The sequence below is a fragment of the Diachasmimorpha longicaudata genome, chromosome 1 (assembly GCF_034640455.1).
Source record: "Diachasmimorpha longicaudata isolate KC_UGA_2023 chromosome 1, iyDiaLong2, whole genome shotgun sequence".
NCBI classification, from domain to species: domain Eukaryota; kingdom Metazoa; phylum Arthropoda; class Insecta; order Hymenoptera; family Braconidae; genus Diachasmimorpha; species Diachasmimorpha longicaudata.
In genome coordinates, this window is record NC_087225.1 from 14,723,225 (window position 1) to 14,748,952 (window position 25,728).

The window sequence follows — 25,728 nt, forward strand, 5'->3', positions numbered from 1 at the left end:
GAAGTGGGGGGGGGGGGGGGGAGGGGCTCCGTTCGTACTTGTTCAAGTGTACACAGAATTTTCAGACAGTGAGAGCACCACTGTGCAGGGATTCAACTGTCAAGAGAAAAAACTAGGCATAGTCACATCTGTACATGCGGCGCAGCGGTTACGAAATTTTCTAAATAATCTCTAAAGGATTAGTAAATATTGACATTGTTCAATAGTTCACTTCATATAATTATAAAAATAAATTATTGAACTACAAACAATTTTCTTTCGACATGGAGTGGAACTATTGCAAAATATCATTTTTTACTAGTGTGTCGTCCTAACTTATGTTCTATTATTAATTATTGATTTAAAAATAAATGAGAAACTAACGAAACATTTTAAGCTCATTACAAACGAATAAAAACCTAGTACAAACGATTAAATTAGTTCATTTTGTGAAAAGCAATCACCTCTCAGCTATTTACAATATAAATAATATTCTCTTATTGGCACTATTTTGAAAGTGTTGTCTATGCTCTCCAATTCAACCTCGTGATAAAAAGACAATGTTTGTGTTAACAGAGTTAAAAGACGTTGTTAAAATTCCGCCTTGGAAGTTCAAGAGAAAATTCAACGACGCTATTACTGATGAGTTGAATCGAAAGCTTGCGAATAAGGTAAATGACTCATTACGTCTTCTAATAACGTTAAAGCGAACAAGGTTATGGATGGATGTTCAAAATCGCAAATTTAATAAATCAACAAATTATTCACTTTTCATCCAACAATTTTTCATTGCGTTTATCAGGTATATTTAAACGTAGGATTATGTATAGCCCTTCACGATATTCTAAAAATCGAAGAATCCTTCATATTTCCTGGAGATGGCTCGTCACACACTAAAGTCTCCTTCAGATTTATTGTTTTTCGACCTTTCATGGAGGAAATACTCATTGGGAAAATAAGAAGTTGCAGTCCTGAGGGGGTGCACGGTAGGATTCTCTATTTTCCTTTTTAACAGTTAAGAAATTATCAAGCTCATAGAATTTTATAATTCCCGTTTCAATGCCCACAGTCACATTAGGATTTTTCGAAGACATCATAATCCCTCCCCACAAATTGCAGTATCCCTCGAGGTTTGACCAAGCGGAGCAAGCTTGGGTCTGGGAATATGATACTGGAGATGGCGAAAGACATGATCTTTTTATGGATGCAAGTAAGTAAAGATTATATTGCATAAATCCCATTCCTTCAAGCATTGAAATTAATTTTTGGTATTTTTCAAGATGAAATCATCAGATTCAGAGTTGTCAAAGAGGAATTTGTTGAGACTCTCCCTTCAGTCCCAACAATTGCCGGAGAAAATTCAGAGACTTCAGAAAATAAAATTGTTTCACCTTATACGTTAGGGGTAAGTCGATAGAAGTAGACTGAACATGAAAATTATAAAACTTTCCAAGAAATTGCATAAATCAAAACATTTAACTCTCTCCTGCCTTTTCTAATTAAATTTTTAAACACGCAGCAACATTAATAAATTTTAATTGTCTTTTTTTTCTAGGCAGCTATTGACGAAGCTGGCTTAGGTTTAATTTCTTGGTGGGAGAATAGCTGAAAGAGGAATAAAAGTGCAAATGACATACCACATGTTCCAAAGAAAATGAGAAAATAAAAGAAAGGTAAAAAAACCAGGATCAATTGACTTTTATGGACAATATTCCCTTTATTCTCCCATTGTCAGTCAAACTTTGAGTTCGACTCTTAAATCTAGAAAAATCTAACCCACAGGATCAGAAAACACTGTGAATTCATTGAATATTATTAAATATGTGATGTGGTAATCTTTATTTCTGTCTTTTGATTAAATGTGTCGCATTATTACATTACATTGTACAATATATACAAATCCCTCTCTCTAGCTCACAGAGCATACGAGGATAGTACGCAACAATTTTTATCAGTCATATCATTTTACTTCTCATGACTTATTATCCAATTATGTAAAAATTTTGTATTTTCTGGACTAACTCTCACCTAAAGGTCAATTTCATTTATTTCTTTATTAACTTCTCTTGCATTTCACAATTCTGTGACACATTGTCCATCGGCAAGTGTTTTTTGTACTAAAGAACAATCCAAAAGAGAAAAACATTCGTATTTCTACCGAATAATAGTTATTTAACATTTATCCATTGAACTTTCACATTTTGAGAAGATCCTCTGAATGCTCAGAATTCTAATCGAATTAAAGTAATCATCAACGAGATTTTTCATTCTTGGAAACTCCCCAGTCGCGTAGTCGGTCATAAATAATAATTACATTTATCAGAATCTTACTTAAACACCTAGTAAATGAAGGAATTATTTTCATTCGATAAAACATGAAAATTACATTTTTTCATGACAAGTATTTTATGATTATCGAGAAAAAAAATCATCCCTTCTCCCTTCAATGGAAAAATGTATTGTGTTGAACTAAATTCGAAGTTACGTATTGTCAGGTGACACCCAACATAAATATTTAAATACTAAATGTCCTCTCAATGATTTCAACAACCCTGGAATGTTCTCGCACAAACACACACCTCTCACAATTTCAGTTCATCATCTAGAACTGGACTAGGATTCGAAACATTAGTTAGTAATATTATTTATTTTATAGTGTTCTCAACTCCTTAACGAGCAAAGCAGACATTTGAAGCCGCCAAAACGTTCAGTCACTAAATACATGATAATTAAAAATAAAGAAAGATTAAAGTATACAATATAAATTTATCACAGTCCTAACTGGCGTGCCTTGTGTCTCACAATGTGTATGTTATCATAATTCTTTGTGTATCGTTCAAAATCTCACCTCAATACCTTGATTATACCAGGGCTTGCCATTTTATTTCGTCACTAAATGGAAATGCAAAAAAATTTTATTTAATTATTCGTACAATTATTGTGAATGACTAGGGAAAAATGTCGTAAATATAAAAATCAAAATTTTCCTCTCCATTTAATGGCGAAATACTTCCAGTCCTATGTGTCCAAATTTCGTAATGATAATAGGTGAGGAGAAAACTTCGAGGAAAAAACTATTCACAAATATAAAGCCAACCGACCCATTTTGACGATGGCCGAGAGGTTGCGGGATGTTTTGTTAAGTTTCTACGCCAAGGGTTCTCCGCGAATATCAACGAGTGCACTCTACGGAGCGTTAACAATGCTGTCCTCTCTCTCTCTCTCTCTAGTTCTAATTTCACCTATTTTTTCTCCTTTTATTCCTTATTATTGAAGCAATAATCTTTTGTTGCACAAAACTGAGTAAAAAAAGCAATACTTTAGTCATTAAATGCAAACGATGAACACTTGGACGTAGACAACTCGATTGGTATTATATTCAACAGTTTCATCGTATAAAGTGGGACAGCGTGTATTAAAAATTGCCTAATTACTAAAAAATTGAATCACCGTTTTGTAACAAGTGTTTGTCCCCGACGTTATCATGACATTCTCTCATGTATTTCCATTTATTATCGATAACTTAAACTTGAACGAACGATGCATTTGGCTTAGAATTGGTTTTCTCCTATTTATTGAATAATCTTCCTGAGCATTTATCAAGATAATTTGTTATTACTCAATGATCAAACAGCGTGGTAGATGCTCACGCAGGTAATCAAATAGTTCACGTGATGTGCCTGGACAATTTGTCAATTCGAGTTCTTGGAGATGACGAAGCTGGATGAGGCTTGATAAACCGCTGCTCGTTAGTAATGGACAGCCTGAAATTGGTTTTCATTATCCAAAGGACCTTTTCTAGTAATATAATAAAAAATAATAATTCCCATCGTCTCTTAGTTGAGTTTTCAGGGAGTTTTTTCGAATTTAAAGGGGACAGAGGAATTTCAATACGGAGATAAATAAAAATGATAAAATTCAAGGATTATTAAGCAAAAATGAAATTGTTACCCGCAACTGACAGAACGAGTAATGCTCTCATGCCGCACAAATGCTGTAGTCCAAAATCCCTTAATTGCGAGCACCACCTCAGAAACAATACATTGAGGGAACTCATGGTCGATATGTACCCAACTCCAATATCCGTCACATGGACACACCTTGAAAAACGTTAAATTACAGTATTGACGAATTGCCAAAGTATTTCTAGTCTCGAAAGGGCAAATAGACGAGTGGAGGAGAAAAATCGAAAGCATTTCAAGTCAGCACTCGGCTTGATTTTATGGCAGAGTTTCAAATGGCAAAAAGTCGGAGAATCTCAGATGCAGTCGCGACATTTTTGGGTGAATTTCTGGGATTGTGCAATCGCTAATAAAACTGGAAGAGTTTGTTTTGAGAATGAATTTACGACTTTGGGATAAAAATCACTGATTAGAAATGATAGAAATAAAAATTACGAAAGGAATAAACTCACTGTGGAGTAGTAGTAAGTGTTTTTGGTTTTTTGTGAAGAAAAAATGCTGTTCATATGGCATTTTATTCTGTTTACTCGGAAAAAATTTCTGAAGTAATCAAATTTAGTTGGATATTTCGAGAATATGTAGAAAACTGAATGTTACATACGTCCCATTTTTAAGGTGAATGGTTTGTGGAAAATTACGGAACCTTCACCTCAATTTTCCGAATCGATTCACTAATCACTGAGGGAACTGTGAGTTCCGTAATTTTTACTGAACATTTCTCTCTGTGAAAAAAATAGATAACAATACCCGTAAAATAAATCCGACTTGTGCTAATTTTGCATCATAAGGATTTATCGTTACCCAGTGACACGCAGATTGCGCGTACCTGCCAAGACATTAAAGATAAGACGAAGAGCGCAATATTTTATAATGTCAGATTCTCCTGACCAGCCAAAAGCTTGAGTTTAACGTGACGGACTATTACATTTGACAGGAATTTCATAATAAAAGCTGATGGCAGTTGATGGAGTCAAACGATAACTCACCTTTGCCTACTGCACCCCCCCCTCATTTCTTTAAATAAAAACATTGCAAAATTTTAGAAATTTTAGGGGGCTTATGCGATATAGGTGGGCTTTGCGTATACATATAGCCGTCTGTTTCCGACGTATTTGGTAACTTTGTTTTGAACGACGTCAATGAGAAGGACATTTGAAAATAAAGTTAATCATGAAATCCGAGAACTTACCTATCAAGAGTAAGTTCTTCCAACTGATTCAGATCACAAGCAATGTTTTCCAGCGCAGAGTCAGTTATTCTCGAGCACCAGCTCAGATCTAGTGATCTAAGTCTCGGTAAATTTTCAGCAATTAATTCCACCCCATCGTCGGTGACTTTACTGCACCCCGAGAGCGACAGAACAGTCAAATTGGGGAGCGAGTGTACTGCAACGGCGAGGAAAATAATTGAGCCGTTATAATAGAACGAAAATCAATTAATCTATCTTCCCCGTATAAATAAGCCCCAGGCCATTGTCCCCAGTCCCCAGAACATGAAACGAAGGCGCTGACAGTATGCTAAATAAAGCCCTCTAAATTTGTCCCATCAATCTCCACTTCCAAACAGCATTTTTAAAAAATGAATCAACGAAAAAGTTGTAACTCGATAACTCGGGAGATATTCAACTCACCTATGTTGACGACACCGTGATTAGTCAATTCCCAGCAGGACTGGAGTCTTAGAATGCTCAGGGTACTGCTCTGTTTGGCACTGAAGTAGCCCAGTGCTGTATCGGTGACGTGATAGGCTTGAAGAGAGAATTCGTAGAGACTTGGGAGTAATTGGGCTACTGCACCCACCGCCTCGTCAGCTACGTTTATGCAGTCGGACAGCGATAGGGACACTATTCGGGGTGTTAAACATGCCCATAAACCTGCTTCGGTTATTTCATTACATCCGGCAAGCTCTAATTCAAATAATGCCTGGAATAGGAATAAATCAAAAATCGGTTAATGCATTTATCACTAAATCATATGAGCTATCAATCATTGCCCGGTGACGATCAATTGGTCAAATGGTTCAGAAGAGAAAGTCTTTTTACCTGTAAATGATCTAGAAGTGCTTCGAGGCCCCTATCAGTGACAGAACAACATCGCAGCGACAACGAATGCACGTGTCTCTGAGCTATAGGAAAACTGTGGGTTAATTCCGGTATGTCCTCATCAGCTGCACCCAGTAAAACCAAAGAATGAAAACCACGTCTGACCAATGAGCCATAGAACTTTGTTCTTGATAAAGACGGCATTGCTCTCACTTCCCTGCACCTTACGACAGGTACTAAACCGGTCCACAATCGCGGCCTTGCATATAAAACGTCTCGCCACCGAGTGCAAACCTGAGGTGAGAATGTTCATTATTTCTTCACTTAAACGAAAAAGAATAGGTAAAAAAAGTCCTCAGCGATAATATTTACTTGTGCGAGTATCCGTCTCTCAGTGACATTGAAATAGACGAAAAATCGGATCAAAAAATGATCATCTAGTATGAGTTGCTCCCAGGAGGTAGGTGGTAGATGACCACCAGTGCCACCACTGGCAAGAGGTACATGTTTCACCCGATTTCTCGATATTTTATCCCTCGCAGCAGCACTGTTGTTGCAAAGTCCCTTGTTGTTAGCAATATTAAGTGGATTATTAACGGGCAAGGGGGCACTTCTACTTGGCTTCTCCGGTGTCATGTTCGCGTTATTGGTGCTACCCAGATTGGTATATGCAACACCACCTCCACCACCACCACCACCACCACCTCCACCTCCACCACCACCACCACCACCACCACCACCACCACCACCACCACCACCACCACCACCACCTCCTCCACCGCCCCCGCAGAACACATTTGTCACGCGTTCCATTACGCTAGCCTTACCACCCCCTGCAATTACACAAGCCTCGGTTGGTAAATTAAAAATAATAAAGAGAGAAAGTTTTTTTTAAACTCTCTCCATTTACCTTTTGCTGTGAGAATAATCGATAGAGCGCTTACACTTTTTTAATGGGGGAATTTTTCACTTGACAAATGTTAGGAGGCTTAGACCTGTCTCCGAATTTGTCCAGTCTCCAGTGATAAAATTCTTAAGCCTTTATCTGCGGGGGTTGCCCTGAAGAATTTAATTCTTTTTGTGAGAAACAAATTCCCTCATGAATAATTCAATTTTCATCTCATTTCACAGAAAACGTTGGACTCGTAAATTCACAAGCATTAAATTCGATTTCATGAGAAACAGCGGTTTCTTCAGTTGAGAACATTATCCTTAATTTGAGAATAATTGTAAGGATTTCGAGAGTAGATGAGGGCATGCAAAATTATATGGATGAAAAAAATTAAAAGAAAAATCTATAGTTTTGCTAAAGATATTCTAAATAAAAATTAACAACTTTATCGTAAAATGCCCGTACGAGATACCACGACTTTAGTAAATAACCATGGGGTAGTTTTTGGATCTTTACGTTTGTGAACCAGAGCCCATGGCCCTCCAAGGATTTCAATAAACAAATGTTGATGAATATTTCCCATCGTTTTCGGTGAATTAAAGAATGAATGAAATTATGCGACTGATGATTAATCCAAACGAAAGGGGATTTCGTAGGAACCCTGGCAGTATTCCAATGAGAGTAAGAGTATACATCTCTCGGACAAAGCAACTTGTACATGCATTATACCCTTACTTCGTCGTTGGAACGAGGTAGACCCAAATAATTATTCATTTTGAAAATTTCTAAAGTATTTCTCAAGGATTCTCTACTCATTAAGAAGAAAAAAATCAGTTAAAAATTCTCTCAATCCTTAATTATAAAACAAGCTCGTATCCGGAGTAATAATGCCTCAATGAATCGCATCAACAATTATTGATGAAAAATTACTGACAACCTGTAATTTTTTTCGTTTAGAAATTTCCGCACCCAATAGAAAGCAATTTCAAAAGGTCAAAAACATGTTGACAATATGAAAATACCCCTCGAGGTTTTAAAATTCATTTACTTAAAAAAGTGTCGGCGTTATCGACTCCGCTGCAGTTCAAATTGTGTCGTCACACTACACGTCGATAGCAAGTTAAAAAAATAACAGAAAAATTCACAAAATAACAATGGGAAATGAATCTACAGAGGAATAGCTCGTTGATCCCAGTAGCTGCCAATGTATTTCTCTCTACACGTTACCGGGGATCTCGGAGTCAATGCCACAAACACGCTGCATGGAAAAAGAAAAAAGGAAAATAATATTTACTACGAAAAAGGTCTAAACAAAACTACAAAAAACAGAAAATAATCATTCCACTAATGAACAAACTATTGTCAGTTATATTTTATCCAATAGTTTGATGTTAATGCGGCGTACCATGATGTTTAGAAGCTCGGAGGCCCAATCCGTTGATCCTTTTCGTCAACTCGGCACTAGCTCTCTCGACAACCCCCTGAGCGGATATCGACGACATGTTAATTCGCTTTAATTATCGGAGAAAACTTGAGTAATATTCACTGAATGAAATCCAAAGATTCTTCCTCTTTAGTCAAGAAAAACATGAGTTTGCCCTTACACACTGGATTCTCTGCATATTGGGGCAGACGAGTTTTTATATTTATTTCGCGATTTAGATGGCGAAGACAACAAATTTAAATCAAAAACTATATATTCCGCGGAGAGTTGGGTCGAATTAATTTATTCATTCAGTCCAAAACGTCCGAAAAATTTATTTTTCATGAGAAGTCTTTTTTTACGGACAACTTTAATCAATTAGATTTCAATTTAATTAGCCGATTACTCGCAATTTTAGTTTCGTTAGAAAATCATACTGACCGATGATGAAATGCTGATAAATCGTATGAAAAGGGAAATAAGACACTTTAGTGGCAATTGTTGGGGAAGGAAGGGTAAATCAATACTGCCGGAGTGGCCGCAAGAACGACACACACCGGGGTGGTCGTTTATTTACCCTTAAAGAACATACACAACTTAATTTTTTTCCCTGATTTTTCCTCTTGATAGTTCAGATGCACTAGTACTTCACTTTTCAGCATTGATCAGTGAAAAACTGCACAAAAGCTGAAGCCATTGAGGGAGTTATTTTTCTTAGGACGAATTTCGGGGATTTTCCGGTGGAAAGCGAAACAACTAGGCACGTTTGAGCTTAGCCACGGAAAAAAATGCATCGGGGGTGGTTTGTGTGAGACTGAATCGATACTCAACAGAACCCGGTGCATTCACGGCCCCACCACTTGGAGCATCGGGTAGAGCGCACGCGCTGGGTTTTCAGACTTTAGCGGTTACTTTCAGTTTTCGCATGTTTTTGGATTAATTTTTAGAAGGTGAATGAGTTGGATATTTACGATAGTTGTCTCTGCTGAAAATCTGATTCTTTGATTATATTTTAGAAAAATTCCTTGTCCTTAAAACTGGGTCATCGTGATTTCGAAGAATTTTGTCAGCTAGTCATCAGAATGTCATTATTTATCGGGGCAACCGGATGTGTTTCACTTTAAAGTCCAGATTCTTCGAAATTTTCAAGCAATTACGGAAATATCTCGAAAAATAAACAGCGACTATTCTTGTCGTTATTCATTTCATTTCATTAATTTTTAAATTATTTAGTTCCTTTTTAAGGGAATTAAATGTTCTAAATCCTATGAATGAATCATAAAAATCTGATTTCCATCAGTTATTTTATTTTCTTTATTTCTTCAACATGTGCCTTCTCCTGTTTCATTTTTACATTATCGTGTCGATGTATCTTTCATTTCCATGATATTTAAAAAAGAATCAACGAGGTTACACGATTTTAAGACCACTCATGGAATTCTCTAGTGACTGAAACAATAAGAACAATTAAAATTAGGGACAAAACTTGCTGATTGACGTTGAGTTGTCAGTACTCATAAATCAAGATGGCGGTCATTTTCAAGTACCTTCAAATCCCAAACAACGAGTTGGCCGTCGAGTCCACTGGTGCTGAACTCATTATTAGAGACTCTTCTCACGCAATTAATTGTATTCTGATGAATACTATCGAGTGCCCTATCATTATTTTCAGTTCTCGCTTGACGATCCAACGACTGGAATTTTCTCATCGCAGATATTCCAGCCGCTTCCTTCTTTTGTGAATTATCCAGCTTCGATACGAAGTGTAATTGGCCATTTGCGTCTAGTGAGTACAGCATTGGCATGCAACTATGACCCTGTGATAAATAATGAGGGTTCAATAACAGTAATTTGTGTCGCACTATGAACAAAAATACAACAATATATTTGATTTTTGTTTCACTTACAGCAGCAACTATAGAATTGGGCCCAACCCAGACACAACTTAAGAATGGTAAATGCTCAGTATAAAGTCTCATAACGGCGTTTCCTTTGGTTGCATCGGCGACGCAAATCGAGGAATTGTGAGCAACCCAGCAGATTTTATTTCCACATGGGCTGAATGCAACAGCGTGAACCCAACCGCCTGGAAAAGGAAAATTTAAGAGTACTGCAAACGAAAAATTCATTCAAGTATTGTAATAAATAATCATCCATCTGCTGTAAAAAATTCTAGTACAAACACGGTAAAGTTCCTTGGAATTTTCAGTTAAATTTCGGATTTCTATGACATTCTCTTCCAAATACGGGAAAAACTCACGTCTTTACCAATAAAACTGCCACTAACACTACTAAATTTTATCTTTAATTGTATAAAAATCTTCTATTCCTACTGCGCTAGATTAATTTCTACTATCTCGTTATTTTATTTTTTCTACCCCAGTCATTGTTGACACCATAAAATATTCACCTCCATTAGTAGAATTTGGAAATTCAGCCAACAAAGTGCCCAGAGTAGACTTGGCCCCCCAGGGTCCAATGCCCGGTGCATCTTCCATATCTTTAACATAAGCACCAAAAACCCGGACTTTGTAGTCGGAGGAACCTGATACTAAAACTTTATTATCAGGATGCCAATCTATGGCCGTTACAGTGGACCTTATCGGTCGTTTAATGTGCTTGGACAGCCACCAGTTGTTCTCTGACACGAAGTAACTGACTGATATCATTCTGTCGCCCGAGCCCACAGCAAATTTGTTCTCTGAAATGAAGAATTCGTCATTTCATGTATTCAATGATCTTTTTAGGGGCTGAAATTCTTCGAAATCCGTTCATCATGAGATAATTTGTTTATTACATTGTTTATTAAATTATGTCAATGATGGGAGAATTTAAGAGAGTACAGACATTCTTTTGAGCGAATTAAATGTGCAACTAAAAGATAAAGAGATATTGATTGCATTATCGTTATATAAATCGTGCCGAATGTTTAAATAAATAGAGAAAAATAGAGGCATACCTAGTGGTGACCATTTGACACAAACAGCAGCCCTTGTCATCCTCAGAACGACCCAGGCAGGTATCCACTTTCCTTTCTCATCCTGATTCCAGACGTAAGCATTTTTATCAGCTCCACAAGTAACAATCCTGTTGGTTTTTGGTGCCCAGTCTAGGCACATAACATTCATATCATGAGCCTCAAGCACCTCTGTTTGTTTCCATCCCGTACTCGAGCGTTTGTACACATGAACCTGATTGCTATTTGGACAAACCGCCACTTCTACAAGAAAAATTATCATCTTCAACATTTTAGAAAATCCATTGCACATTGATTACTCTTCACTACTTTTTACACAGACAAATGAAATTATTCAAATTCACAATATTTTTATTGTAATTACACCCTGATAAAAGCACATGTATACAATACACACACATGTATGCAATATATATATATATTGTTTGCGGGTCAATGATTTAAACATGTTTATTTTAAAAAATGGAAATACAAACCAGTCCTGTCCTTGTTCCACGCATGACAAGTGATGATATCGAGCCCAAAATTATGCACTTCAGTCATAATTCCTCAGAGATGCCCTAAAAACTTACAAGAAGAATTTCGCCGAGATTTCGATATTTAAAAGATTATCCCCGATGAATCACTACGAGGAAATCACTTGGGTGCGGTCGAATGTGCTTGAAAACTCCAGAAAACTCAAATATATCTTGAAACCACTGGAAATTCGTGGACTCTGGTCAGTCTACACGAATTATCCAGCCGGTTAAAATGACCTGGTTGTTAACACCCCTCGTTTATACTTTATCCGGCAAAATGACGATGAGCTAAAGCCTAGATGACACTTTTGTTGCACGAAACTCGCCTGTGGGGGTTAGGAATACACGGGGCCACAAGTGAAGTGACAACCAAGGAGGCCCTCTTTTTTTCACCCCTCAATCTCTTCACTTTTGACCATTGGTAGCACTGAATACTGCGGAGAATACCAAAGTCACTGCACCAATGACAATGTGTGTGTGTTTCACCACTCACGGATTCGCCTCGTACCTCTTATATATCGCTGACGACATGACATTTGTCAAGTCCTTCGGCTAGAATAATTTTTATTACATCTTTCTCTTTGTTGTTGAGTAGTGCGTGATGCGGGGGAGTGAGTGGATTGATTGATTATTGGAGATTCTGGTGCTGGTGGATTTATTTACGGAATTTTTGCCCGGCTTGGCAACGATATTTGCTGAAAACAGTCAACGTCTGGAAGGATTCATTAGTGATTTGTTATTTTTTGTTTTTTAACAAAAGGGGAGACAGAGATTTTTAATAGTTCTTCGAGATGAAACATGGTTATGTTCTGCAGGGTGCACCGATCTAACGACAATGGCACTGTCCCCGTCGGAGGTGAGTTACTTATTATGATTTTGTTCGGAAGCTGTCAGACAAATGTCTGCTATTTTGGAGATTGACGCCATTGATTGGATCTTTGGGGGTTGATGCACTATATTTATTTTGATGATTAGGAGCATTATGGTTCAAGAGGTCAGGGAACGTCCTGAGGCCTATTGGCGGAATTAGAGGAAAAGATGCGAAGTTATTTTTTCATCGTTATCATGATAATTGATGAATTTGACACAGTAGGGAAAACTTGGGCAATATGGCTACTTATGATTTTTTGGAAAATGTTGATAGGTCATTGAAAAGTAAATGAAACATGATAATTTTCCTCTGTAAAGTAAGATTGCTTGTTTTTCAAATGAGCCTAGAGTGAGCTGACTTGATGAGTTTATCTTTGAGTTATGAACTAAGGAAAAAAAATCTTACCTTTTTTTTCTCAAGTTGTGTACAATGGCTTTCCACATTTACTAATTGAGAGAATCATTCCAAATTTTCCTCAATCCATTGAATCAGACGTGGGAATGGATTAATCCTCTACAGATATCTGCATTAGTTGTTTCCTGCAGTCCAGAAGAATTTTAAATACTTTTTACGAGAATGAAAAGTTGTGAAATAGTTTATCTTAAGTAGAGAGAGAGAGAGAGAGAGAGAGGAAGAAAGGTTTTAAAACATCAATATGACTATAACACTGCAGACCTTTCCTTTCCCTTCAAGTCCAAATTTAACCCATTGAGAATAAAATAGAAATCAACAGAGTGAAATTTTTATTGATGATTGAAGAAAAGTGTTTTCATTTTAAAGTTATTATATTTTTGTTTATCCGTCAGGAATATTTCTATCTTCTTCGGGAAACAGACACCATTAACTGGATTTTTTTGGATGAAGCTGCACAACATGCATGTACATATGTTCTCTACTGCAATATCCGTAGAAATTTCGGATATTTGAGATGTTACTTCGGAATACGCCGATAGTTTCCAATTTATATTGTTTGGACGTTGCTGCAATATTATTTTTTACTAAAGTTAAGGGGGTCGGAGTTTACAAAAATATCACTATTATTAAATCAACCAAAAGTTATCATCCACTAGGGGATTATTAAATTGTCATAAAAACTCTTGATAAAAATCTTAACAATGTGTTTGTTTTTTTCCCATGGTGACTCAGCGTCGACTCCAAAAAGAGCTGATGGCTCTGATACGTGAGCCGCCTGAGGGTGTTCAGGTTGATGAGGACCTTGTCGGTCAGAACTTGACACAGTGGATCGTTCATATGGAGGGTGCCAAGGGCACACTCTACGAGGGGGAGAGATTTCAACTGCAGTTTAAATTCAGCTCCAAATATCCGTTTGATTCACCAGAAGTGACGTTCATCGGTGATAACATTCCTGTTCATCCTCATGTGTATAGTAATGGTCATATATGTCTGTCGATATTGACTGACGATTGGTCACCGGCGTTGTCAGTTCAGAGTGTGTGTCTCAGCATTGTCTCCATGCTGAGCTCTTGCAAGGAAAAGGTATGTTCTTTCTTTTTTGTTTTATAAAATAAATTCGTTCTTACACTCTTTTACGAAACTTTTCCCTGGTCCTTTTCATCTTTTGCTTACTGGATATTCATCATTTTGCAGAAAAGACCCCCTGACAATTCGTTTTACGTTAAAACTTGTAATAAAAATCCAAAGAAGACTAAATGGTGGTATCATGGTAAGTTTTAAATCATTATTCTCGACTACAGAATAGCACTTAGAGAAATCAATTTTATTTATTATCAACGAGTCATCCGTTATCTCTCCTTATTTTATTTATTTACTAATATTTATTTTCTTTACTTACAGATGATAGTGTTTAAATCAGGGTAGACGTGCCGCTGTGAAAACCCATAAAAATTCTTCAATTGCATAATTACGAGTGGGAGGGGGGTAAATCATTAAATTAGTTAATTATTCTTTTCCTTTGTGTGGATATGACAAGATTACACTTGTATCATCGCAGTAGACAATTAAGTAAAACATTAAGTCGATGGCTGAAGAGATATACTATTGAAAATCTAATCAAGAACTAATTTAAAAAATTATAATAGTGATCGAAAGGAACCTCAGAACTATAAGCTAAGTTGTGAAGAATTGTGAATTTTAATCGATTGAAAAGCGTTGTATGAAGGAAGGGACTGGGTGTCGAATGAAGAGGCTAGCTGACGTTTATCAATATTACGCAAGTTATATTAGACAGCTGAAAAAGATCTCTCGTCATTAGATGACTAGGTATTCAAATGGGGAGTAATAAAAAATAGTAATCAACTTCTTTTTTTCAGTTTATTGATTAAAAATTCAAGTCTAAATATACTGCACAACGCGATCTAGAGACAGATATGAGAAAACTGATTAAAAAATCGATTAATGTTGCAATTACATGTTCACTGGCTGATCAGCTGAAAAATAAAGTAACTGGAATATTTTATATGGAGCGTATTCATTGAATGTTTCAACGTTTACTTTTGCTTTTTTTTGTTTTTCTTGTTTGTACAAAAACGACAGAGTAAGTTATATATTATTTTTCAAGAATAAATTTATAAACGCATTTATAGTGTTTTTCCTTGATTTTTCCCAGACAATAAAATATTAGATTAGTGAAAAAGTTGTTTAAAATTTGCCAGTGATTGGAATATTCGTTGGATATTTCTTATAAAAAGTGGATACAAAAAATAATTGAATTTGAGTTTCGCGGGACCTAAGCCCTCCGTTGCCTAGTTACCACTTCAATTCTGAAAACTCACGAGCAATAGTTCGGACTCGCAATGGAGGAAGAGCAGAAAAACGAGAGTTCAAAATATGGAATCATTAATTATAAATTGCTCGAGGATTTGACCATTCTACAAGCACCGAAGGGCGAAGCTGGACGACTGTTTCGTGAAGATGGAGTTAAATTGGAGAAAGTCAAAGAATTGAGGATTGAATTTTTGAGTAGGTAGACGTGTGATGAACTTTTATATATAAACATGGTGAATTTGCTCTGCCATTGCTATTTCATTGATATATTTGATCATGGAGATCATTTTGTAATAATAAAATTATTTGAAAAAATGAAATTAAAATATCTTAGAAAAAGTTTGATACAATAATTAAATGCTATCAAATTATTCTGTAGAATATTTTTTGTTGCACATTTCAAATCCAATGGTATTTTTACAACAATTTCCTATGGTTTTCGACTGATTCCAAAAATGATAATTTTCGTGGAACTTCAGATATTATTAGTCTAGAGCACTTGTGGCCGATGAAGAACATCAGGAAACTCACATTATCTCACAATTGCATTGAGAGAATTGAAAAACTGGAGGAACTCATCGAGCTGCGAGAGCTCGACCTCTCGTTCAACAGCATCAGTCTTATGGAAGGGTTGGGGCATTTGATTAATCTGGAAATACTGATATTGTCTGGAAATAATATCCAGAGGGTCGAGAGCATCGATAACCTCAGCAATTTAATAATTCTCAGTTTGGCGAATAATCAAATAAACAGTTGGGACCATGTAAACAATTTACAATCGTTAAATTTTAAATTTCACATTCATTAATTTTTCATTAATTACTGCAATTCTTCCGCATTTTTGATTATTTTACATTTCAGTCAGGTTATTTTTTAGGTAATGTACTTGAGGAAATTTAAACAGCTTCGTAGTTTAAATGTACAGGGGAATCCCTGCATGCATCAGGACGGCTTTATTGATTATGTTATCGCTTTCATCCCGCAAATCGTTTATTTCTCATATCGAATGATTACTAAAGAGCAAAAGAAGAAATCTCGAGACATTCACCGGTAATATTTTGCGCATCCAATTGTTTTGATGACTGTAGATAGACACCACTATAAATTTTTATGTTCTCTGTTTCCATTCTGTTACTTTTTTGTGTCTCATGGCTTTTCATCGGTAAGTAACATGATAAATTCTTTGACTTTATATGAATTAGGCTTTCCATTGCAAAAACTGAAGAATGTGAAACTAATCTTCTGCATTCCGAGACCATAACTAAAGCGATAAAAGAAAAAAAAGCAAAGGAGTTTGCAGCCTTTGTTGAAACTCTGAACGAGGATGAATTATTCAATTCGTTGTTCGAACAGGACAAAGGTATATACATCCGCAGAGTTTTGCCTTTTTCCAGTTTTGATAATAGTTATATTTTGAAACTCGATATTTCAGAAAACAGGTTGTTGAAGACAATAAATATAAGCATTAGAGATGCTTATGAAAAATATAGAACAAAAATCAACGTATTATCCTGGGAAATATACGAATTTGGGGATAACAGAGAAGTTGAGAGAGCGACAGAACTTGCAATGTTTAAAAAAACAATCGAAAATGAACAGAATTTAGTGAAAACTACTGCGAGAAGGTGAGTTTTTTTACATTTCTCGGAAACATTAATTTCCATTCAATAGTTTGATTAATTAATTTACTTTGATAATAATTGATTTTTTATCTTCTGTCAATACGAAGGAATAAAAGTTCAATGTTTCAATAGAGTTTTGGAAAAAAAATAACAAATTTTTCACTTGGAAAAATGGATTTCTTTGCTCGTTCTAGATTAATGAACGAGATAGAAGATCGCAGAAACCAAATTCTGGACGATTTAAAAAATACATCAATTCACACCTCCGACAATCATCCTGAAAATGAAACGTCTGAGAAACAATCTGACCCAGAAAATTCACTTTTGAGTATTGAACTGAGAGAAGCCCAAAAAACAATTGAAGAATTCAACCATTTCTTGTCCTCAAAGTGGACAAAATTAATGTACAATGAGATAGTGCTTCACGAACAGATGGAAGACATCCTAGAATCTTTCAAGAGCAATATGTCTCAAGCAATTGGTGAATTCCTTCACTTCACGAAGGAACTATTCCACCAAATGCAAAGTGCTGAGAAGGATTATCATCAAAATATCAACAGTATCATCGACTCGTTCCCTATGGATGTGAATTTAAACGAATTGGAAGACCCCGAAACCGTGAAAGCACTTATTGAGAATCCTGAAACTCTGAGTAACTGTCTAACCGCTTCTCATGAATTTCGCCTCGCTCTCATTGATTCTAGGAAAACGACGATGATCAAGCGCATTGAATCGTGGCTTCGGGATTTGATCGATCAACTTGAATCGTAAGTTCAGGTTTTCGTAGAAATGAAGCATAACGATGGAATAAAATCAATGGAATTAATGTTTTTTCTTTTAGGCACGAAAACAGTCGACATCGATCTAGGATTTTGGAGATTTCTCACTTCCTGCAATTCCAAAGGGAATCGGTGGAAGATATCTTACAGATTTCGAACGTAAATATTGATAAAAATTTAGAAATTGATGTCGCAGCTGCACTCGAGGAATAACTTCTCCAAAAAATGATAATAAACTAATTTGTTTCTATGCTCTTTTAATTAGAGTGAAAGTGAATTGCGGTATATTTAATAAAACGACTTTATTTTGTTTTTACATTTCAATATTAACCCCTAACAGTCTTTATACTGAAGTTGTTATTCGAACCAAATGGATTTAATTATCAGATACCATAACAATTTTCTCCCTGTTCTTTCACCAATGTACACAATAAAACATGACCATTAAATGAATTTATATAAAACTAAAGAATATTTCATGATTGGACGTCTACTGTTATTGCATTAGGTATTGTCATGAAGGATTACGAAATCATGATTTATTTAGCCTTTTTCTTCAGAGATTCGATGTACAAACCTAGATTAGTCTGAGTCTTCGGTTTTGTAACTTCGTCGATGAACATCGCTGTATCCGTTTCTCGATTTTTCACCAATCGTTGAACCATGGGCTCGCGGAGGATTTTTTTGGTCATGGCTCTAGCACTGGGAGCAATATGACGATAACAATCTATGTACTTTTCAGCGCTTGCCAGGGCGTCTTCTTTGTTACTCACTAATTCATCGACAAGACCACACTCCAACGCCTGCTGAGGAAGGAATAATTCTCCTCTGCATTCCGGAATCAAATAAGAAGTATAGATTAATAATCAGTTAACAAAATAACGCAATCGAGAAGACCTGACTTTTCTCTGCTTAAAATATATTGCTAAAACTTCCAACGATATTTGTACTTTATAATTTCTTTTCTTCATTGATGTTAAAAAGTCCCCTGAAAATCAGTTTACCCAACTATCCATGAAATTTTAATGTTTTTACATGATTGTACACAAACAGCGAATTTTTACCTCAGTAGAGCTAATTCTGCTCTTCTATACCCGATTGTTCTGATGTAACCCTCTTGGAACCAAAACGGCGCGATAATTCCAAGTCTCGTTTCATTCAACCCGATTGTGTGTTTACCATCAACGATAACGCGATATTCACAGGATTGGGCCAAAAGACAACCTCCAGCGGGACATGCACCCTTAAATAAAAACATTTCCATTATGCTTTTCGTACTGAAATGAAAATCAACCCTCCATGATCAATGACTTATTACATTAATTGCAGCAACTGTAGGAATCGGTAATTCGTTAAGCACGATCCAGGTATCTTGCAAATTGGTCCAGAATTCAGTGCATCTCTTGACTTCTGGCTTATACATCTCCATGATATCTAGACCAGCGCAGAATACTGTTGGCAGTGATGAGGTGAGAATGAGCCCTTTGCTTCCATCTTTTTTAAGATTTTCAAACGTTTCTTTTAATTCTCTTAGTATATCCAAATTCAAACTATTCACTGGCTGTCGGTTCATTGATACTGTCGTCACACCTATCCACGAAAAGGAAATAATTAAGTCGGAGAAGACTATAGTCATTTTTATTTGGAGAGACTGAGGAAAAACAAAATCATTGGTGAAACAAATTGAAACGCTCTTGTTTCAAAGCAAGAATAGCGAGCTTGATAAGCCTGGTATTGAATATTGAAGCGAGACCAAATCAATTCTTAAATCAACCGTAGACGATTTTTCATACCTGTCTTTTCATTTTGAGTGATATTTAAAAGTTTGCTGTTCGATGAATACAGTCGTGACAATATTCTCCAATCTGCCACTCTTATGGCTTTACGTACACAAGGAGTATTCATTGTTTATCCGTGGAAAAAAAATACCTTAAAGAAAATATTACAAGAATCAGCAATTTGTTCAAATTCTCACAAAAGTTTGATAAAAGAGACATAAATGTCAAATATTACATCTTGTTTTGGATTAATAGTTCTTTCGGGTTTTCTTTGCGACTTTGTTCAGCTTATGATTAATTTTTTCAAATTTTCGTTGATGTGAAAAAAAATCATTATCGATAGAGATTCAACCTTTATCCCCATAATTGACATGGAGTAAGAGATTTTCAGATGTAAGACTAAAGTTCAAACGTCGTTTTCTACTATAAGGGCTATACGGCGCATTTGTATTTTCGACATTAAAATACATTCAGCAAGAAGGCAAAAAATCTTACGTCTGAAGTTAGCCGATGGCTTGTGTGGCTAACTTAACTTATGTGCTTGTGCTTTCATGAATAAGAAAGATAAGATGGTCGTCATAAGAGATATTCACCATTCGTTATAATGACAGATAAATCAAGTGCTACTCCTCCAAAAACAAAATAGTTGTAAAAAAATGTTCAAAGTCGGAAGTTCTAGACGAATTTTTAAAATGAAAAATCGATTTGATTTACGTAGTGGCCAATAGAAAAAAAGAACAGTAAACATTGAAATGGACTATATTTGTCAGTGAACTCGCTAGTTGTTTTCCAGGAATTTTGTCTGAATAATAAATCCGTTGTTAATGAAGATTTATATTATAAATCATTGCGTTAAATCATAGAATTGGCAGATTTGTCAATTAATAAAACCACAATAAACAATTAAGCCTAAGTTTCGATACTTTTGAACAATGATATAAACACAGACCTACCTGTAAGAGAATGAAGAACCGATTGCAGATGATGGAACCTCAAAGTTAAATACTAGTAATAATTTTTACTTAATCTTTTATCAACTAAGTAAAATATTAGAAGGGAGGCATCAGCAATACAAAAAAACACGTTAATGAGGCCCAGCGGAGGTGACGTCAGAAAAGTAGTGTGCTGAGTATATACTACATTTCAGTGTTTTCCGCTTACGGGTCTAGCATGGCAGTGGCCTTTCCAGTATATACTACATTTCAGTGAAAAAGACTGAAATACTACTGGGCATTAAAAATTACTAGGAAAAATTAAAAAATTCAGGCCAGGAGCAAAGTACGTAAGTTCAAAAATGCTTCCCAATTTCAACCCTTCCCATTATGCTTTTCATTTTCCTTTCTAGTCCATAGGCCTTTTATTTTATTTTGCATAAAAGAAAATTAGCTTCAAAATCTTTCACTAAGCACTCATTGTTAATTAAATATGATTGTGTCAGCTATAATAATTTTAGCTCCTCTTCGTTAGCTAAAAAGATACTATTCAAATACAACTATTGGTGATGGCGAAATATAATTTAAAAACGAATGGTTCAATTCAGTTTTTTCATCAATAAAAACTTTGCTTTATTATAAAACCCATTAAATTCAACAAATTTCTGGATTCAGATGAATCACCGCAAATCAGATGCCAACCTGGAACAACAAATTAATTCATATTTATTACTTTCAATAGTTGCGTCTGTGGAATAGTTCTTCATGATGAATTATATCAGTTAGAGCTAATAATTGAATAATCATGATAGATTCAGTCACTGATTTCATCATTAAAGGTTCTTCACAAAAAATTTTAAGACAGTTTTGGTATTTCCAGAATAATTACCTATATTACACTGGTCAGCATGATGGGTGCAGTCACCTGTTATTATCTGAAAGTAAATTATGCTCAAATAGATTTGCAATGTTTTGAATAAATGGGAATCTTAATTCGTGATTTCAATTCAGTGGTAGTGACGAAACATTGAATTTTACATAGATCGATTCAATTATAGTTAATGCATCATTAATAATTTTATAAGGGTGAGCCTTATAATGATCAGGAACTATGGAATGCCTAAATTGTAAATACCATTGAATATGTGGCGAAGTCAACAGCAGCACTCAACTTTTTCAATCATTAGGCTCTCTCTATTCTGGAAAAGAAAAATTATATATCTATATAGCGATGTGCCGTGGCTCTTAAAAAATAGTTTCGAGTTAAAAAATATATCAGATAGGAGCGAAAGACATTGCTACGTGTGTACATCAAAGTTCATCAGTTGAACTATGAAATCATCATTTAAAACACCAGCCACTGTTATCATAGACTCTATAGGAAATATCTAACGCCAATGATTGTAAGTAGTTCAGATTAATCTTATCGATTTCAGCACTTTTAACAATAACTTGACAAATATAAATGTGGGCATTTTGTTTTAGGAACATTGCAATTCCGAAGTGAAAAATCCCTTCATTTTAATGATAAATAAAAATTACCGTTGTACGCATGGCGATGCCAACAGCAGCACTGAACTTCGTTAATCATGAGGATTCCCTCCATTCTGGAAATAAAATATGGAATTAGATATAATGGATATTTATAAGATGTTGACAAATGTTTGATCAAAAAATTATATCAGATAGGAGCGAAAGACATTGCTACGTGTGTGCATCAATATTCGTCAGTTGAACTATGAAATCATCATATTAATTCATTATTTCCGATTTTTTAAATACTTTTCAGCATAAAGTAATAGATACATACTCATGATATTGTGGTTTTCTGTTCTCACTCCATCAAATTTGATTCCCTGATTTGATCTGGAATAAATAAATGATGAATTTAGATTCGAATGTCTCAAGTTTAGATTATTCGATTTGGTAGTAATCATAAATCAGATAGGAGCGAAAGACATTGCTGTAGTATAGCATCAAAGTTTCTCAGCTGAACTATGAAATCATCATTTAAAATGTTCTTATTAGACATACAAGAAATAAACTTTCCATCTTTTTAACATACCTCTATCCATGATAGATTTTTCATGGCTTCTTGAAAGTAGCTTGGACGAAAATTCTGGGGACGTCAATGTTTTCTTTCAAATTGATTGTTCGTCTCTGAACATACATACAAGTCACCATTTCAAACCCACTTGCTTGGAATATTTCTTCGACTTCTGATGTGGAAAAATAGTAACTTCTACAAATTCACCAAAAACAAAGTATTAGCAAAATTGACTGAGTACTTGGAAAAATAACTTCCAAATACCTTACCTTGTTCCATCTTGTCTCATGTAAAAATTGTCCGCGATCTTATTCCCAGGCCTGAATCTTAACTGAGCCATGTCGTAAAGTCCATAGTCTCGAAATAGAACAGTTCCTCCGCTCTTGAGTATTCCAAAGAGATTCTTGGCAACACTAAAAATTGATTGACCATTATAATTCACATTATGGAGAAGTGAAAGAGATATAAAAGACTTTCTAACATTAATTAAATAATTTACAATTGGAATTTTTGAGGATGGATTGCAGATAAAACAAATATCAGTGTGGCTACATCAACCCTGCTGGTGATTTCAGAGAAACAGTTATCAGTAGTAACATCTGCCTGGAAGGCTTTTATTCTGTCTGGATCGTACAGTTTGTGTCCCTAAAAAAAAGTTAATAGCACGATAATTTTGACTGATTGAAAGGAAATGGATAGGGGAAAACTGTAGTAATAGCTTGTTCTCTATTGTTTGATCTATGATATTTTATCATGTCAAATTTTGAAAATGATACTTACCTTTACAAAGTTGATAGCCCTGGGCGACAAATCGCAGGCATAAATTTTTTCAAATCTCAATCCATCTTCTAATAAAGGATAAATCAAGTTTCCAACACCGCAGCCCACCTCAACGAGACTCCCACCATCCGCTGTCCCAATGTCCAATAATTCTTGGAATTCTCGAGTTGTCCAATGACGATCTTTGAAGAAACTCGTGGTATTTCTTTTGTAGAACAAATCCCAATACTTTCTGGCATCTTTCTCGAGAAGATTTGCACGATGCTCCGGTACTAGTCTGGAGTCTTGAGCCCTCATTTTCTGAAGTTCTTGATCGGTGAGACGCTTGGCCACGTGGCCTACCTCACTCTCCTCCGTACTTTCCATTTATTCTGTAATATTCAACTTTATCATTGATATTCCTTTATTTATTCTACTATAAAAGTACTTGTGTAACCTCGAATACAGTTATTATTGTTTGTTTCTATTTTCTATTCAGACATTTTTGACAAATAATTGCTCGAAGAAGGACTCACCTTGGCATTCAGAAAAGAAATGGCCGATTTTGCGGCGTATTTTTCGGAGCAGCCGAACACTTCTCCCACCACAACTTCTATTAGGTGGGATGAGCTCTCTTTTACCGACAGGCGGACCATCAAAGCAAAACGAGAATTATTCAACAAATAATTCTCGAATTAGTGCATTTCGAAAAAAAAAAGAAAAAAATATTTATTGCAGATTATTAAAATATTATGTAAAATTTTGATTACACATTCAGAAGGAAAGAAGAAAATTTTGACAATTTTAAATAAATTATTCAACAATTGAAATGTTATTGTGGAAAATTTGATTGAATACATTCTCTTTTCTCGCATTATCTAGTAATAATAATCATCTCGAATTTGTTAAGAGCGTTTATTTTTGAAATCAGTTTAACCAACAGATTCCCCAATTGGTATACCTGCTGACAACTCCTGAGCGGGACATTCGATTGAATGAAGTCCCCCTCCAAAAACTGAAAACAGAAATTACAAATGACCGTCAGTAGCAATCACGAACGCAGCAGTGAAACACTGGCCTACCGGAAATGCATCTTCACGGTTTGATACTCGTGTTTTGTCTACTCATCCTTAGTGCGTTTGTTTGTAATTCCGAAAGTACTGGAATAATAGGGGACAGTGGGGAGAGTACGCTGGAGAAATTGGTGAAACTATTTGCGCGACCTGGAGCCTTTAATAGAGTTGATGAAATTTTGGGTGAAAATTCAATTGACGAAGGAATTACTACTGCTTGTCCCAAGGGTGAGGATGGATTGGATTGCCGAAGAGCTGAGGCGAGGAGATCTGTTGATTGTCCAAGTGGTAATTATGAGAATAATTAAAACCGTTCCAATTTTCTAAATCTCGAATATTTAAAAATAGTTTAAATATTTTAAGTGGTTAACGGAGGAATTAATTAAGTTCAATTCATTTGAGTTCAATATATATATATATAGTCAATTAAAACTTTTACACAGTTTTCTGTAATGACTATAAATTTTTTTATGGAAAATTGAAAGAAAATAATTTGTGAAGGAACGGTAGAAAAGATTTTCAAAATCACAATGTTTTACGAACAATTTTTTCAACTGTGGAGATAAAATTGCAACTCCATAAAAAAAATATCGATAACAATAAGAATGAGGTTTTGCCGAGAATTTTTGTTCACAATATTACAATGAAATACAGATTCTACCGGTAACTTCCGGCAATTATGAAAAACCGTGGATTTTCCACATACAATACTTCGTCCTTGACAATTGAGCCACTCCCATGATAATGATTTGTTGTGACTATAAAGCGATCACATTTTAAAAGAAATAAAAAGGGATGCAGGGAGAGCAAAAAAATGATTTGACTCTGGTGCAAGTCAGTAACGTGAGTTACGAAGTTGTTTCACACTTTGTTTTCCGGTTATTTAATCAATCTAGTTATTCAATCCCCGTGATCGCAACGTAATAGAGCTCATTTTCTTTTCCACGGTATTCGTCAAATCGGAATGAACGCACTCGATTTCAATTGAGAATTGTATTAATTGGGGAAAAATTATCAAGTAAAGATTTCATCTCTTAGTGCAAAATTGATGTTTTTTTAAAGTGAAAATCTATTAAAATATCTGCAATAAAAATTATGATACTAAGCGATGGTATATAACCGAATAGCCATTTGAATAATGGGAATTTTAATTTACCATAAGTCGAGGATTTATCTTTTTTTTTAGGGGATTGTTACTGCTACAGTTGTGCAGTCGCTGGTCCAGAAATGTGGGCGTCTTGCTGCCGTGAAAGCTCAAAATGCTGCTCACACCTAGCAGCCGCCTGTCGCAACTGCGATCATCCCACGTTGATTCCATTCTGTTCCAAGC

At 35.5% G+C, this 25,728-nt stretch overlaps 7 protein-coding genes, 2 long non-coding RNA genes and 3 other non-coding genes across 18 annotated transcripts; 4 read left to right on the plus strand and 8 right to left on the minus strand.

Annotated features, from left to right (window-relative positions):
• The first annotated feature begins 77 nt into the window (after window positions 1-77).
• LOC135166508 (DNA-directed RNA polymerase III subunit RPC8) lies at window positions 78-2,723 on the plus strand. 3 transcript variants are annotated; one of them, XM_064128799.1, is made up of 7 exons: window positions 78-147; window positions 556-650; window positions 782-965; window positions 1,049-1,189; window positions 1,260-1,384; window positions 1,535-1,652; window positions 2,636-2,723. In XM_064128799.1, exons 1-6 carry the CDS (start codon window positions 135-137, stop codon window positions 1,586-1,588), a joined length of 612 nt encoding a protein of 203 aa, XP_063984869.1. In that variant the 5' UTR covers window positions 78-134; the 3' UTR covers window positions 1,589-1,652; window positions 2,636-2,723. The 3 variants fall into 3 exon arrangements, with proteins under 3 accessions (XP_063984869.1, XP_063984849.1, XP_063984860.1); XM_064128779.1 differs by lacking the exon at window positions 78-147 and adding an exon at window positions 249-300; XM_064128790.1 differs by lacking the exon at window positions 78-147 and having other exon boundaries at window positions 355-650.
• On the minus strand, window positions 1,792-6,662 carry LOC135166457 (F-box/LRR-repeat protein 16). Its single transcript, XM_064128681.1, has 6 exons — window positions 6,355-6,662; window positions 5,983-6,276; window positions 5,572-5,863; window positions 5,131-5,326; window positions 3,931-4,079; window positions 1,792-3,743 (listed from the first exon to the last, which is right to left on the minus strand). The coding sequence occupies exons 1-6, from the start codon at window positions 6,616-6,618 to the stop codon at window positions 3,595-3,597; spliced, it is 1,344 nt and encodes a 447-aa protein (XP_063984751.1). The 5' UTR covers window positions 6,619-6,662; the 3' UTR covers window positions 1,792-3,594.
• A 162-nt stretch (window positions 6,663-6,824) lies between these two features.
• On the minus strand, window positions 6,825-9,125 carry LOC135166536 (uncharacterized). Its single transcript, XR_010299696.1, has 3 exons — window positions 8,280-9,125; window positions 7,923-8,132; window positions 6,825-7,041 (listed from the first exon to the last, which is right to left on the minus strand). It is a non-coding gene; the product is annotated as an uncharacterized LOC135166536 (long non-coding RNA).
• Window positions 9,126-9,584: 459 nt separating this feature from the next.
• Window positions 9,585-11,894, minus strand: LOC135166468 (actin-related protein 2/3 complex subunit 1A-A). Of its 2 annotated transcripts, none has more exons than XM_064128734.1 (6): window positions 11,751-11,894; window positions 11,257-11,517; window positions 10,708-10,998; window positions 10,205-10,383; window positions 9,845-10,114; window positions 9,585-9,746 (listed from the first exon to the last, which is right to left on the minus strand). In XM_064128734.1, the coding sequence occupies exons 1-6, from the start codon at window positions 11,815-11,817 to the stop codon at window positions 9,708-9,710; spliced, it is 1,107 nt and encodes a 368-aa protein (XP_063984804.1). In that variant the 5' UTR covers window positions 11,818-11,894; the 3' UTR covers window positions 9,585-9,707. The 2 variants fall into 2 exon arrangements, with proteins under 2 accessions (XP_063984804.1, XP_063984799.1); XM_064128729.1 differs by having other exon boundaries at window positions 10,205-10,407.
• Window positions 11,895-12,296: 402 nt separating this feature from the next.
• LOC135166518 (ubiquitin-conjugating enzyme E2 W) lies at window positions 12,297-15,220 on the plus strand. 3 transcript variants are annotated; one of them, XM_064128813.1, is made up of 5 exons: window positions 12,297-12,648; window positions 13,470-13,666; window positions 13,810-14,160; window positions 14,272-14,347; window positions 14,479-15,220. In XM_064128813.1, exons 2-5 carry the CDS (start codon window positions 13,592-13,594, stop codon window positions 14,490-14,492), a joined length of 516 nt encoding a protein of 171 aa, XP_063984883.1. In that variant the 5' UTR covers window positions 12,297-12,648; window positions 13,470-13,591; the 3' UTR covers window positions 14,493-15,220. The 3 variants fall into 3 exon arrangements, with proteins under 3 accessions (XP_063984883.1, XP_063984902.1, XP_063984893.1); XM_064128832.1 differs by having other exon boundaries at window positions 12,300-12,648; window positions 13,470-13,542; XM_064128823.1 differs by lacking the exon at window positions 13,470-13,666 and having other exon boundaries at window positions 12,308-12,648.
• A 38-nt stretch (window positions 15,221-15,258) lies between these two features.
• On the plus strand, window positions 15,259-18,030 carry LOC135166448 (dynein regulatory complex subunit 3-like). Its single transcript, XM_064128669.1, has 7 exons — window positions 15,259-15,603; window positions 15,888-16,171; window positions 16,286-16,458; window positions 16,611-16,768; window positions 16,841-17,033; window positions 17,225-17,797; window positions 17,872-18,030. The coding sequence occupies exons 1-7, from the start codon at window positions 15,438-15,440 to the stop codon at window positions 18,020-18,022; spliced, it is 1,698 nt and encodes a 565-aa protein (XP_063984739.1). The 5' UTR covers window positions 15,259-15,437; the 3' UTR covers window positions 18,023-18,030.
• Window positions 18,031-18,092: 62 nt separating this feature from the next.
• LOC135166483 (enoyl-CoA delta isomerase 1, mitochondrial-like) lies at window positions 18,093-20,677 on the minus strand. Of its 2 annotated transcripts, none has more exons than XM_064128747.1 (5): window positions 20,541-20,677; window positions 19,603-19,738; window positions 19,128-19,399; window positions 18,874-19,052; window positions 18,093-18,637 (listed from the first exon to the last, which is right to left on the minus strand). In XM_064128747.1, the coding sequence occupies exons 2-5, from the start codon at window positions 19,712-19,714 to the stop codon at window positions 18,349-18,351; spliced, it is 852 nt and encodes a 283-aa protein (XP_063984817.1). In that variant the 5' UTR covers window positions 19,715-19,738; window positions 20,541-20,677; the 3' UTR covers window positions 18,093-18,348. The 2 variants fall into 2 exon arrangements, with proteins under 2 accessions (XP_063984817.1, XP_063984825.1); XM_064128755.1 differs by lacking the exon at window positions 20,541-20,677 and adding an exon at window positions 19,823-19,966.
• Window positions 20,678-20,806: 129 nt separating this feature from the next.
• LOC135166530 (uncharacterized) lies at window positions 20,807-22,783 on the plus strand. Its single transcript, XR_010299695.1, has 2 exons — window positions 20,807-21,922; window positions 22,005-22,783. It is a non-coding gene; the product is annotated as an uncharacterized LOC135166530 (long non-coding RNA).
• LOC135169908 (small nucleolar RNA snR60/Z15/Z230/Z193/J17) lies at window positions 21,787-21,873 on the minus strand. The gene has a single exon (XR_010300268.1). It is a non-coding gene; the product is annotated as a small nucleolar RNA snR60/Z15/Z230/Z193/J17 (small nucleolar RNA).
• On the minus strand, window positions 22,191-22,280 carry LOC135169915 (small nucleolar RNA snR60/Z15/Z230/Z193/J17). Its single transcript, XR_010300269.1, has one exon. It is a non-coding gene; the product is annotated as a small nucleolar RNA snR60/Z15/Z230/Z193/J17 (small nucleolar RNA).
• LOC135169922 (small nucleolar RNA snR60/Z15/Z230/Z193/J17) lies at window positions 22,450-22,538 on the minus strand. Its single transcript, XR_010300272.1, has one exon. It is a non-coding gene; the product is annotated as a small nucleolar RNA snR60/Z15/Z230/Z193/J17 (small nucleolar RNA).
• LOC135166499 (uncharacterized protein) lies at window positions 22,585-24,059 on the minus strand. Its single transcript, XM_064128766.1, has 5 exons — window positions 23,862-24,059; window positions 23,347-23,717; window positions 23,066-23,211; window positions 22,836-22,979; window positions 22,585-22,761 (listed from the first exon to the last, which is right to left on the minus strand). The coding sequence occupies exons 2-5, from the start codon at window positions 23,710-23,712 to the stop codon at window positions 22,605-22,607; spliced, it is 813 nt and encodes a 270-aa protein (XP_063984836.1). The 5' UTR covers window positions 23,713-23,717; window positions 23,862-24,059; the 3' UTR covers window positions 22,585-22,604.
• Window positions 24,060-25,728: the final 1,669 nt, after the last annotated feature.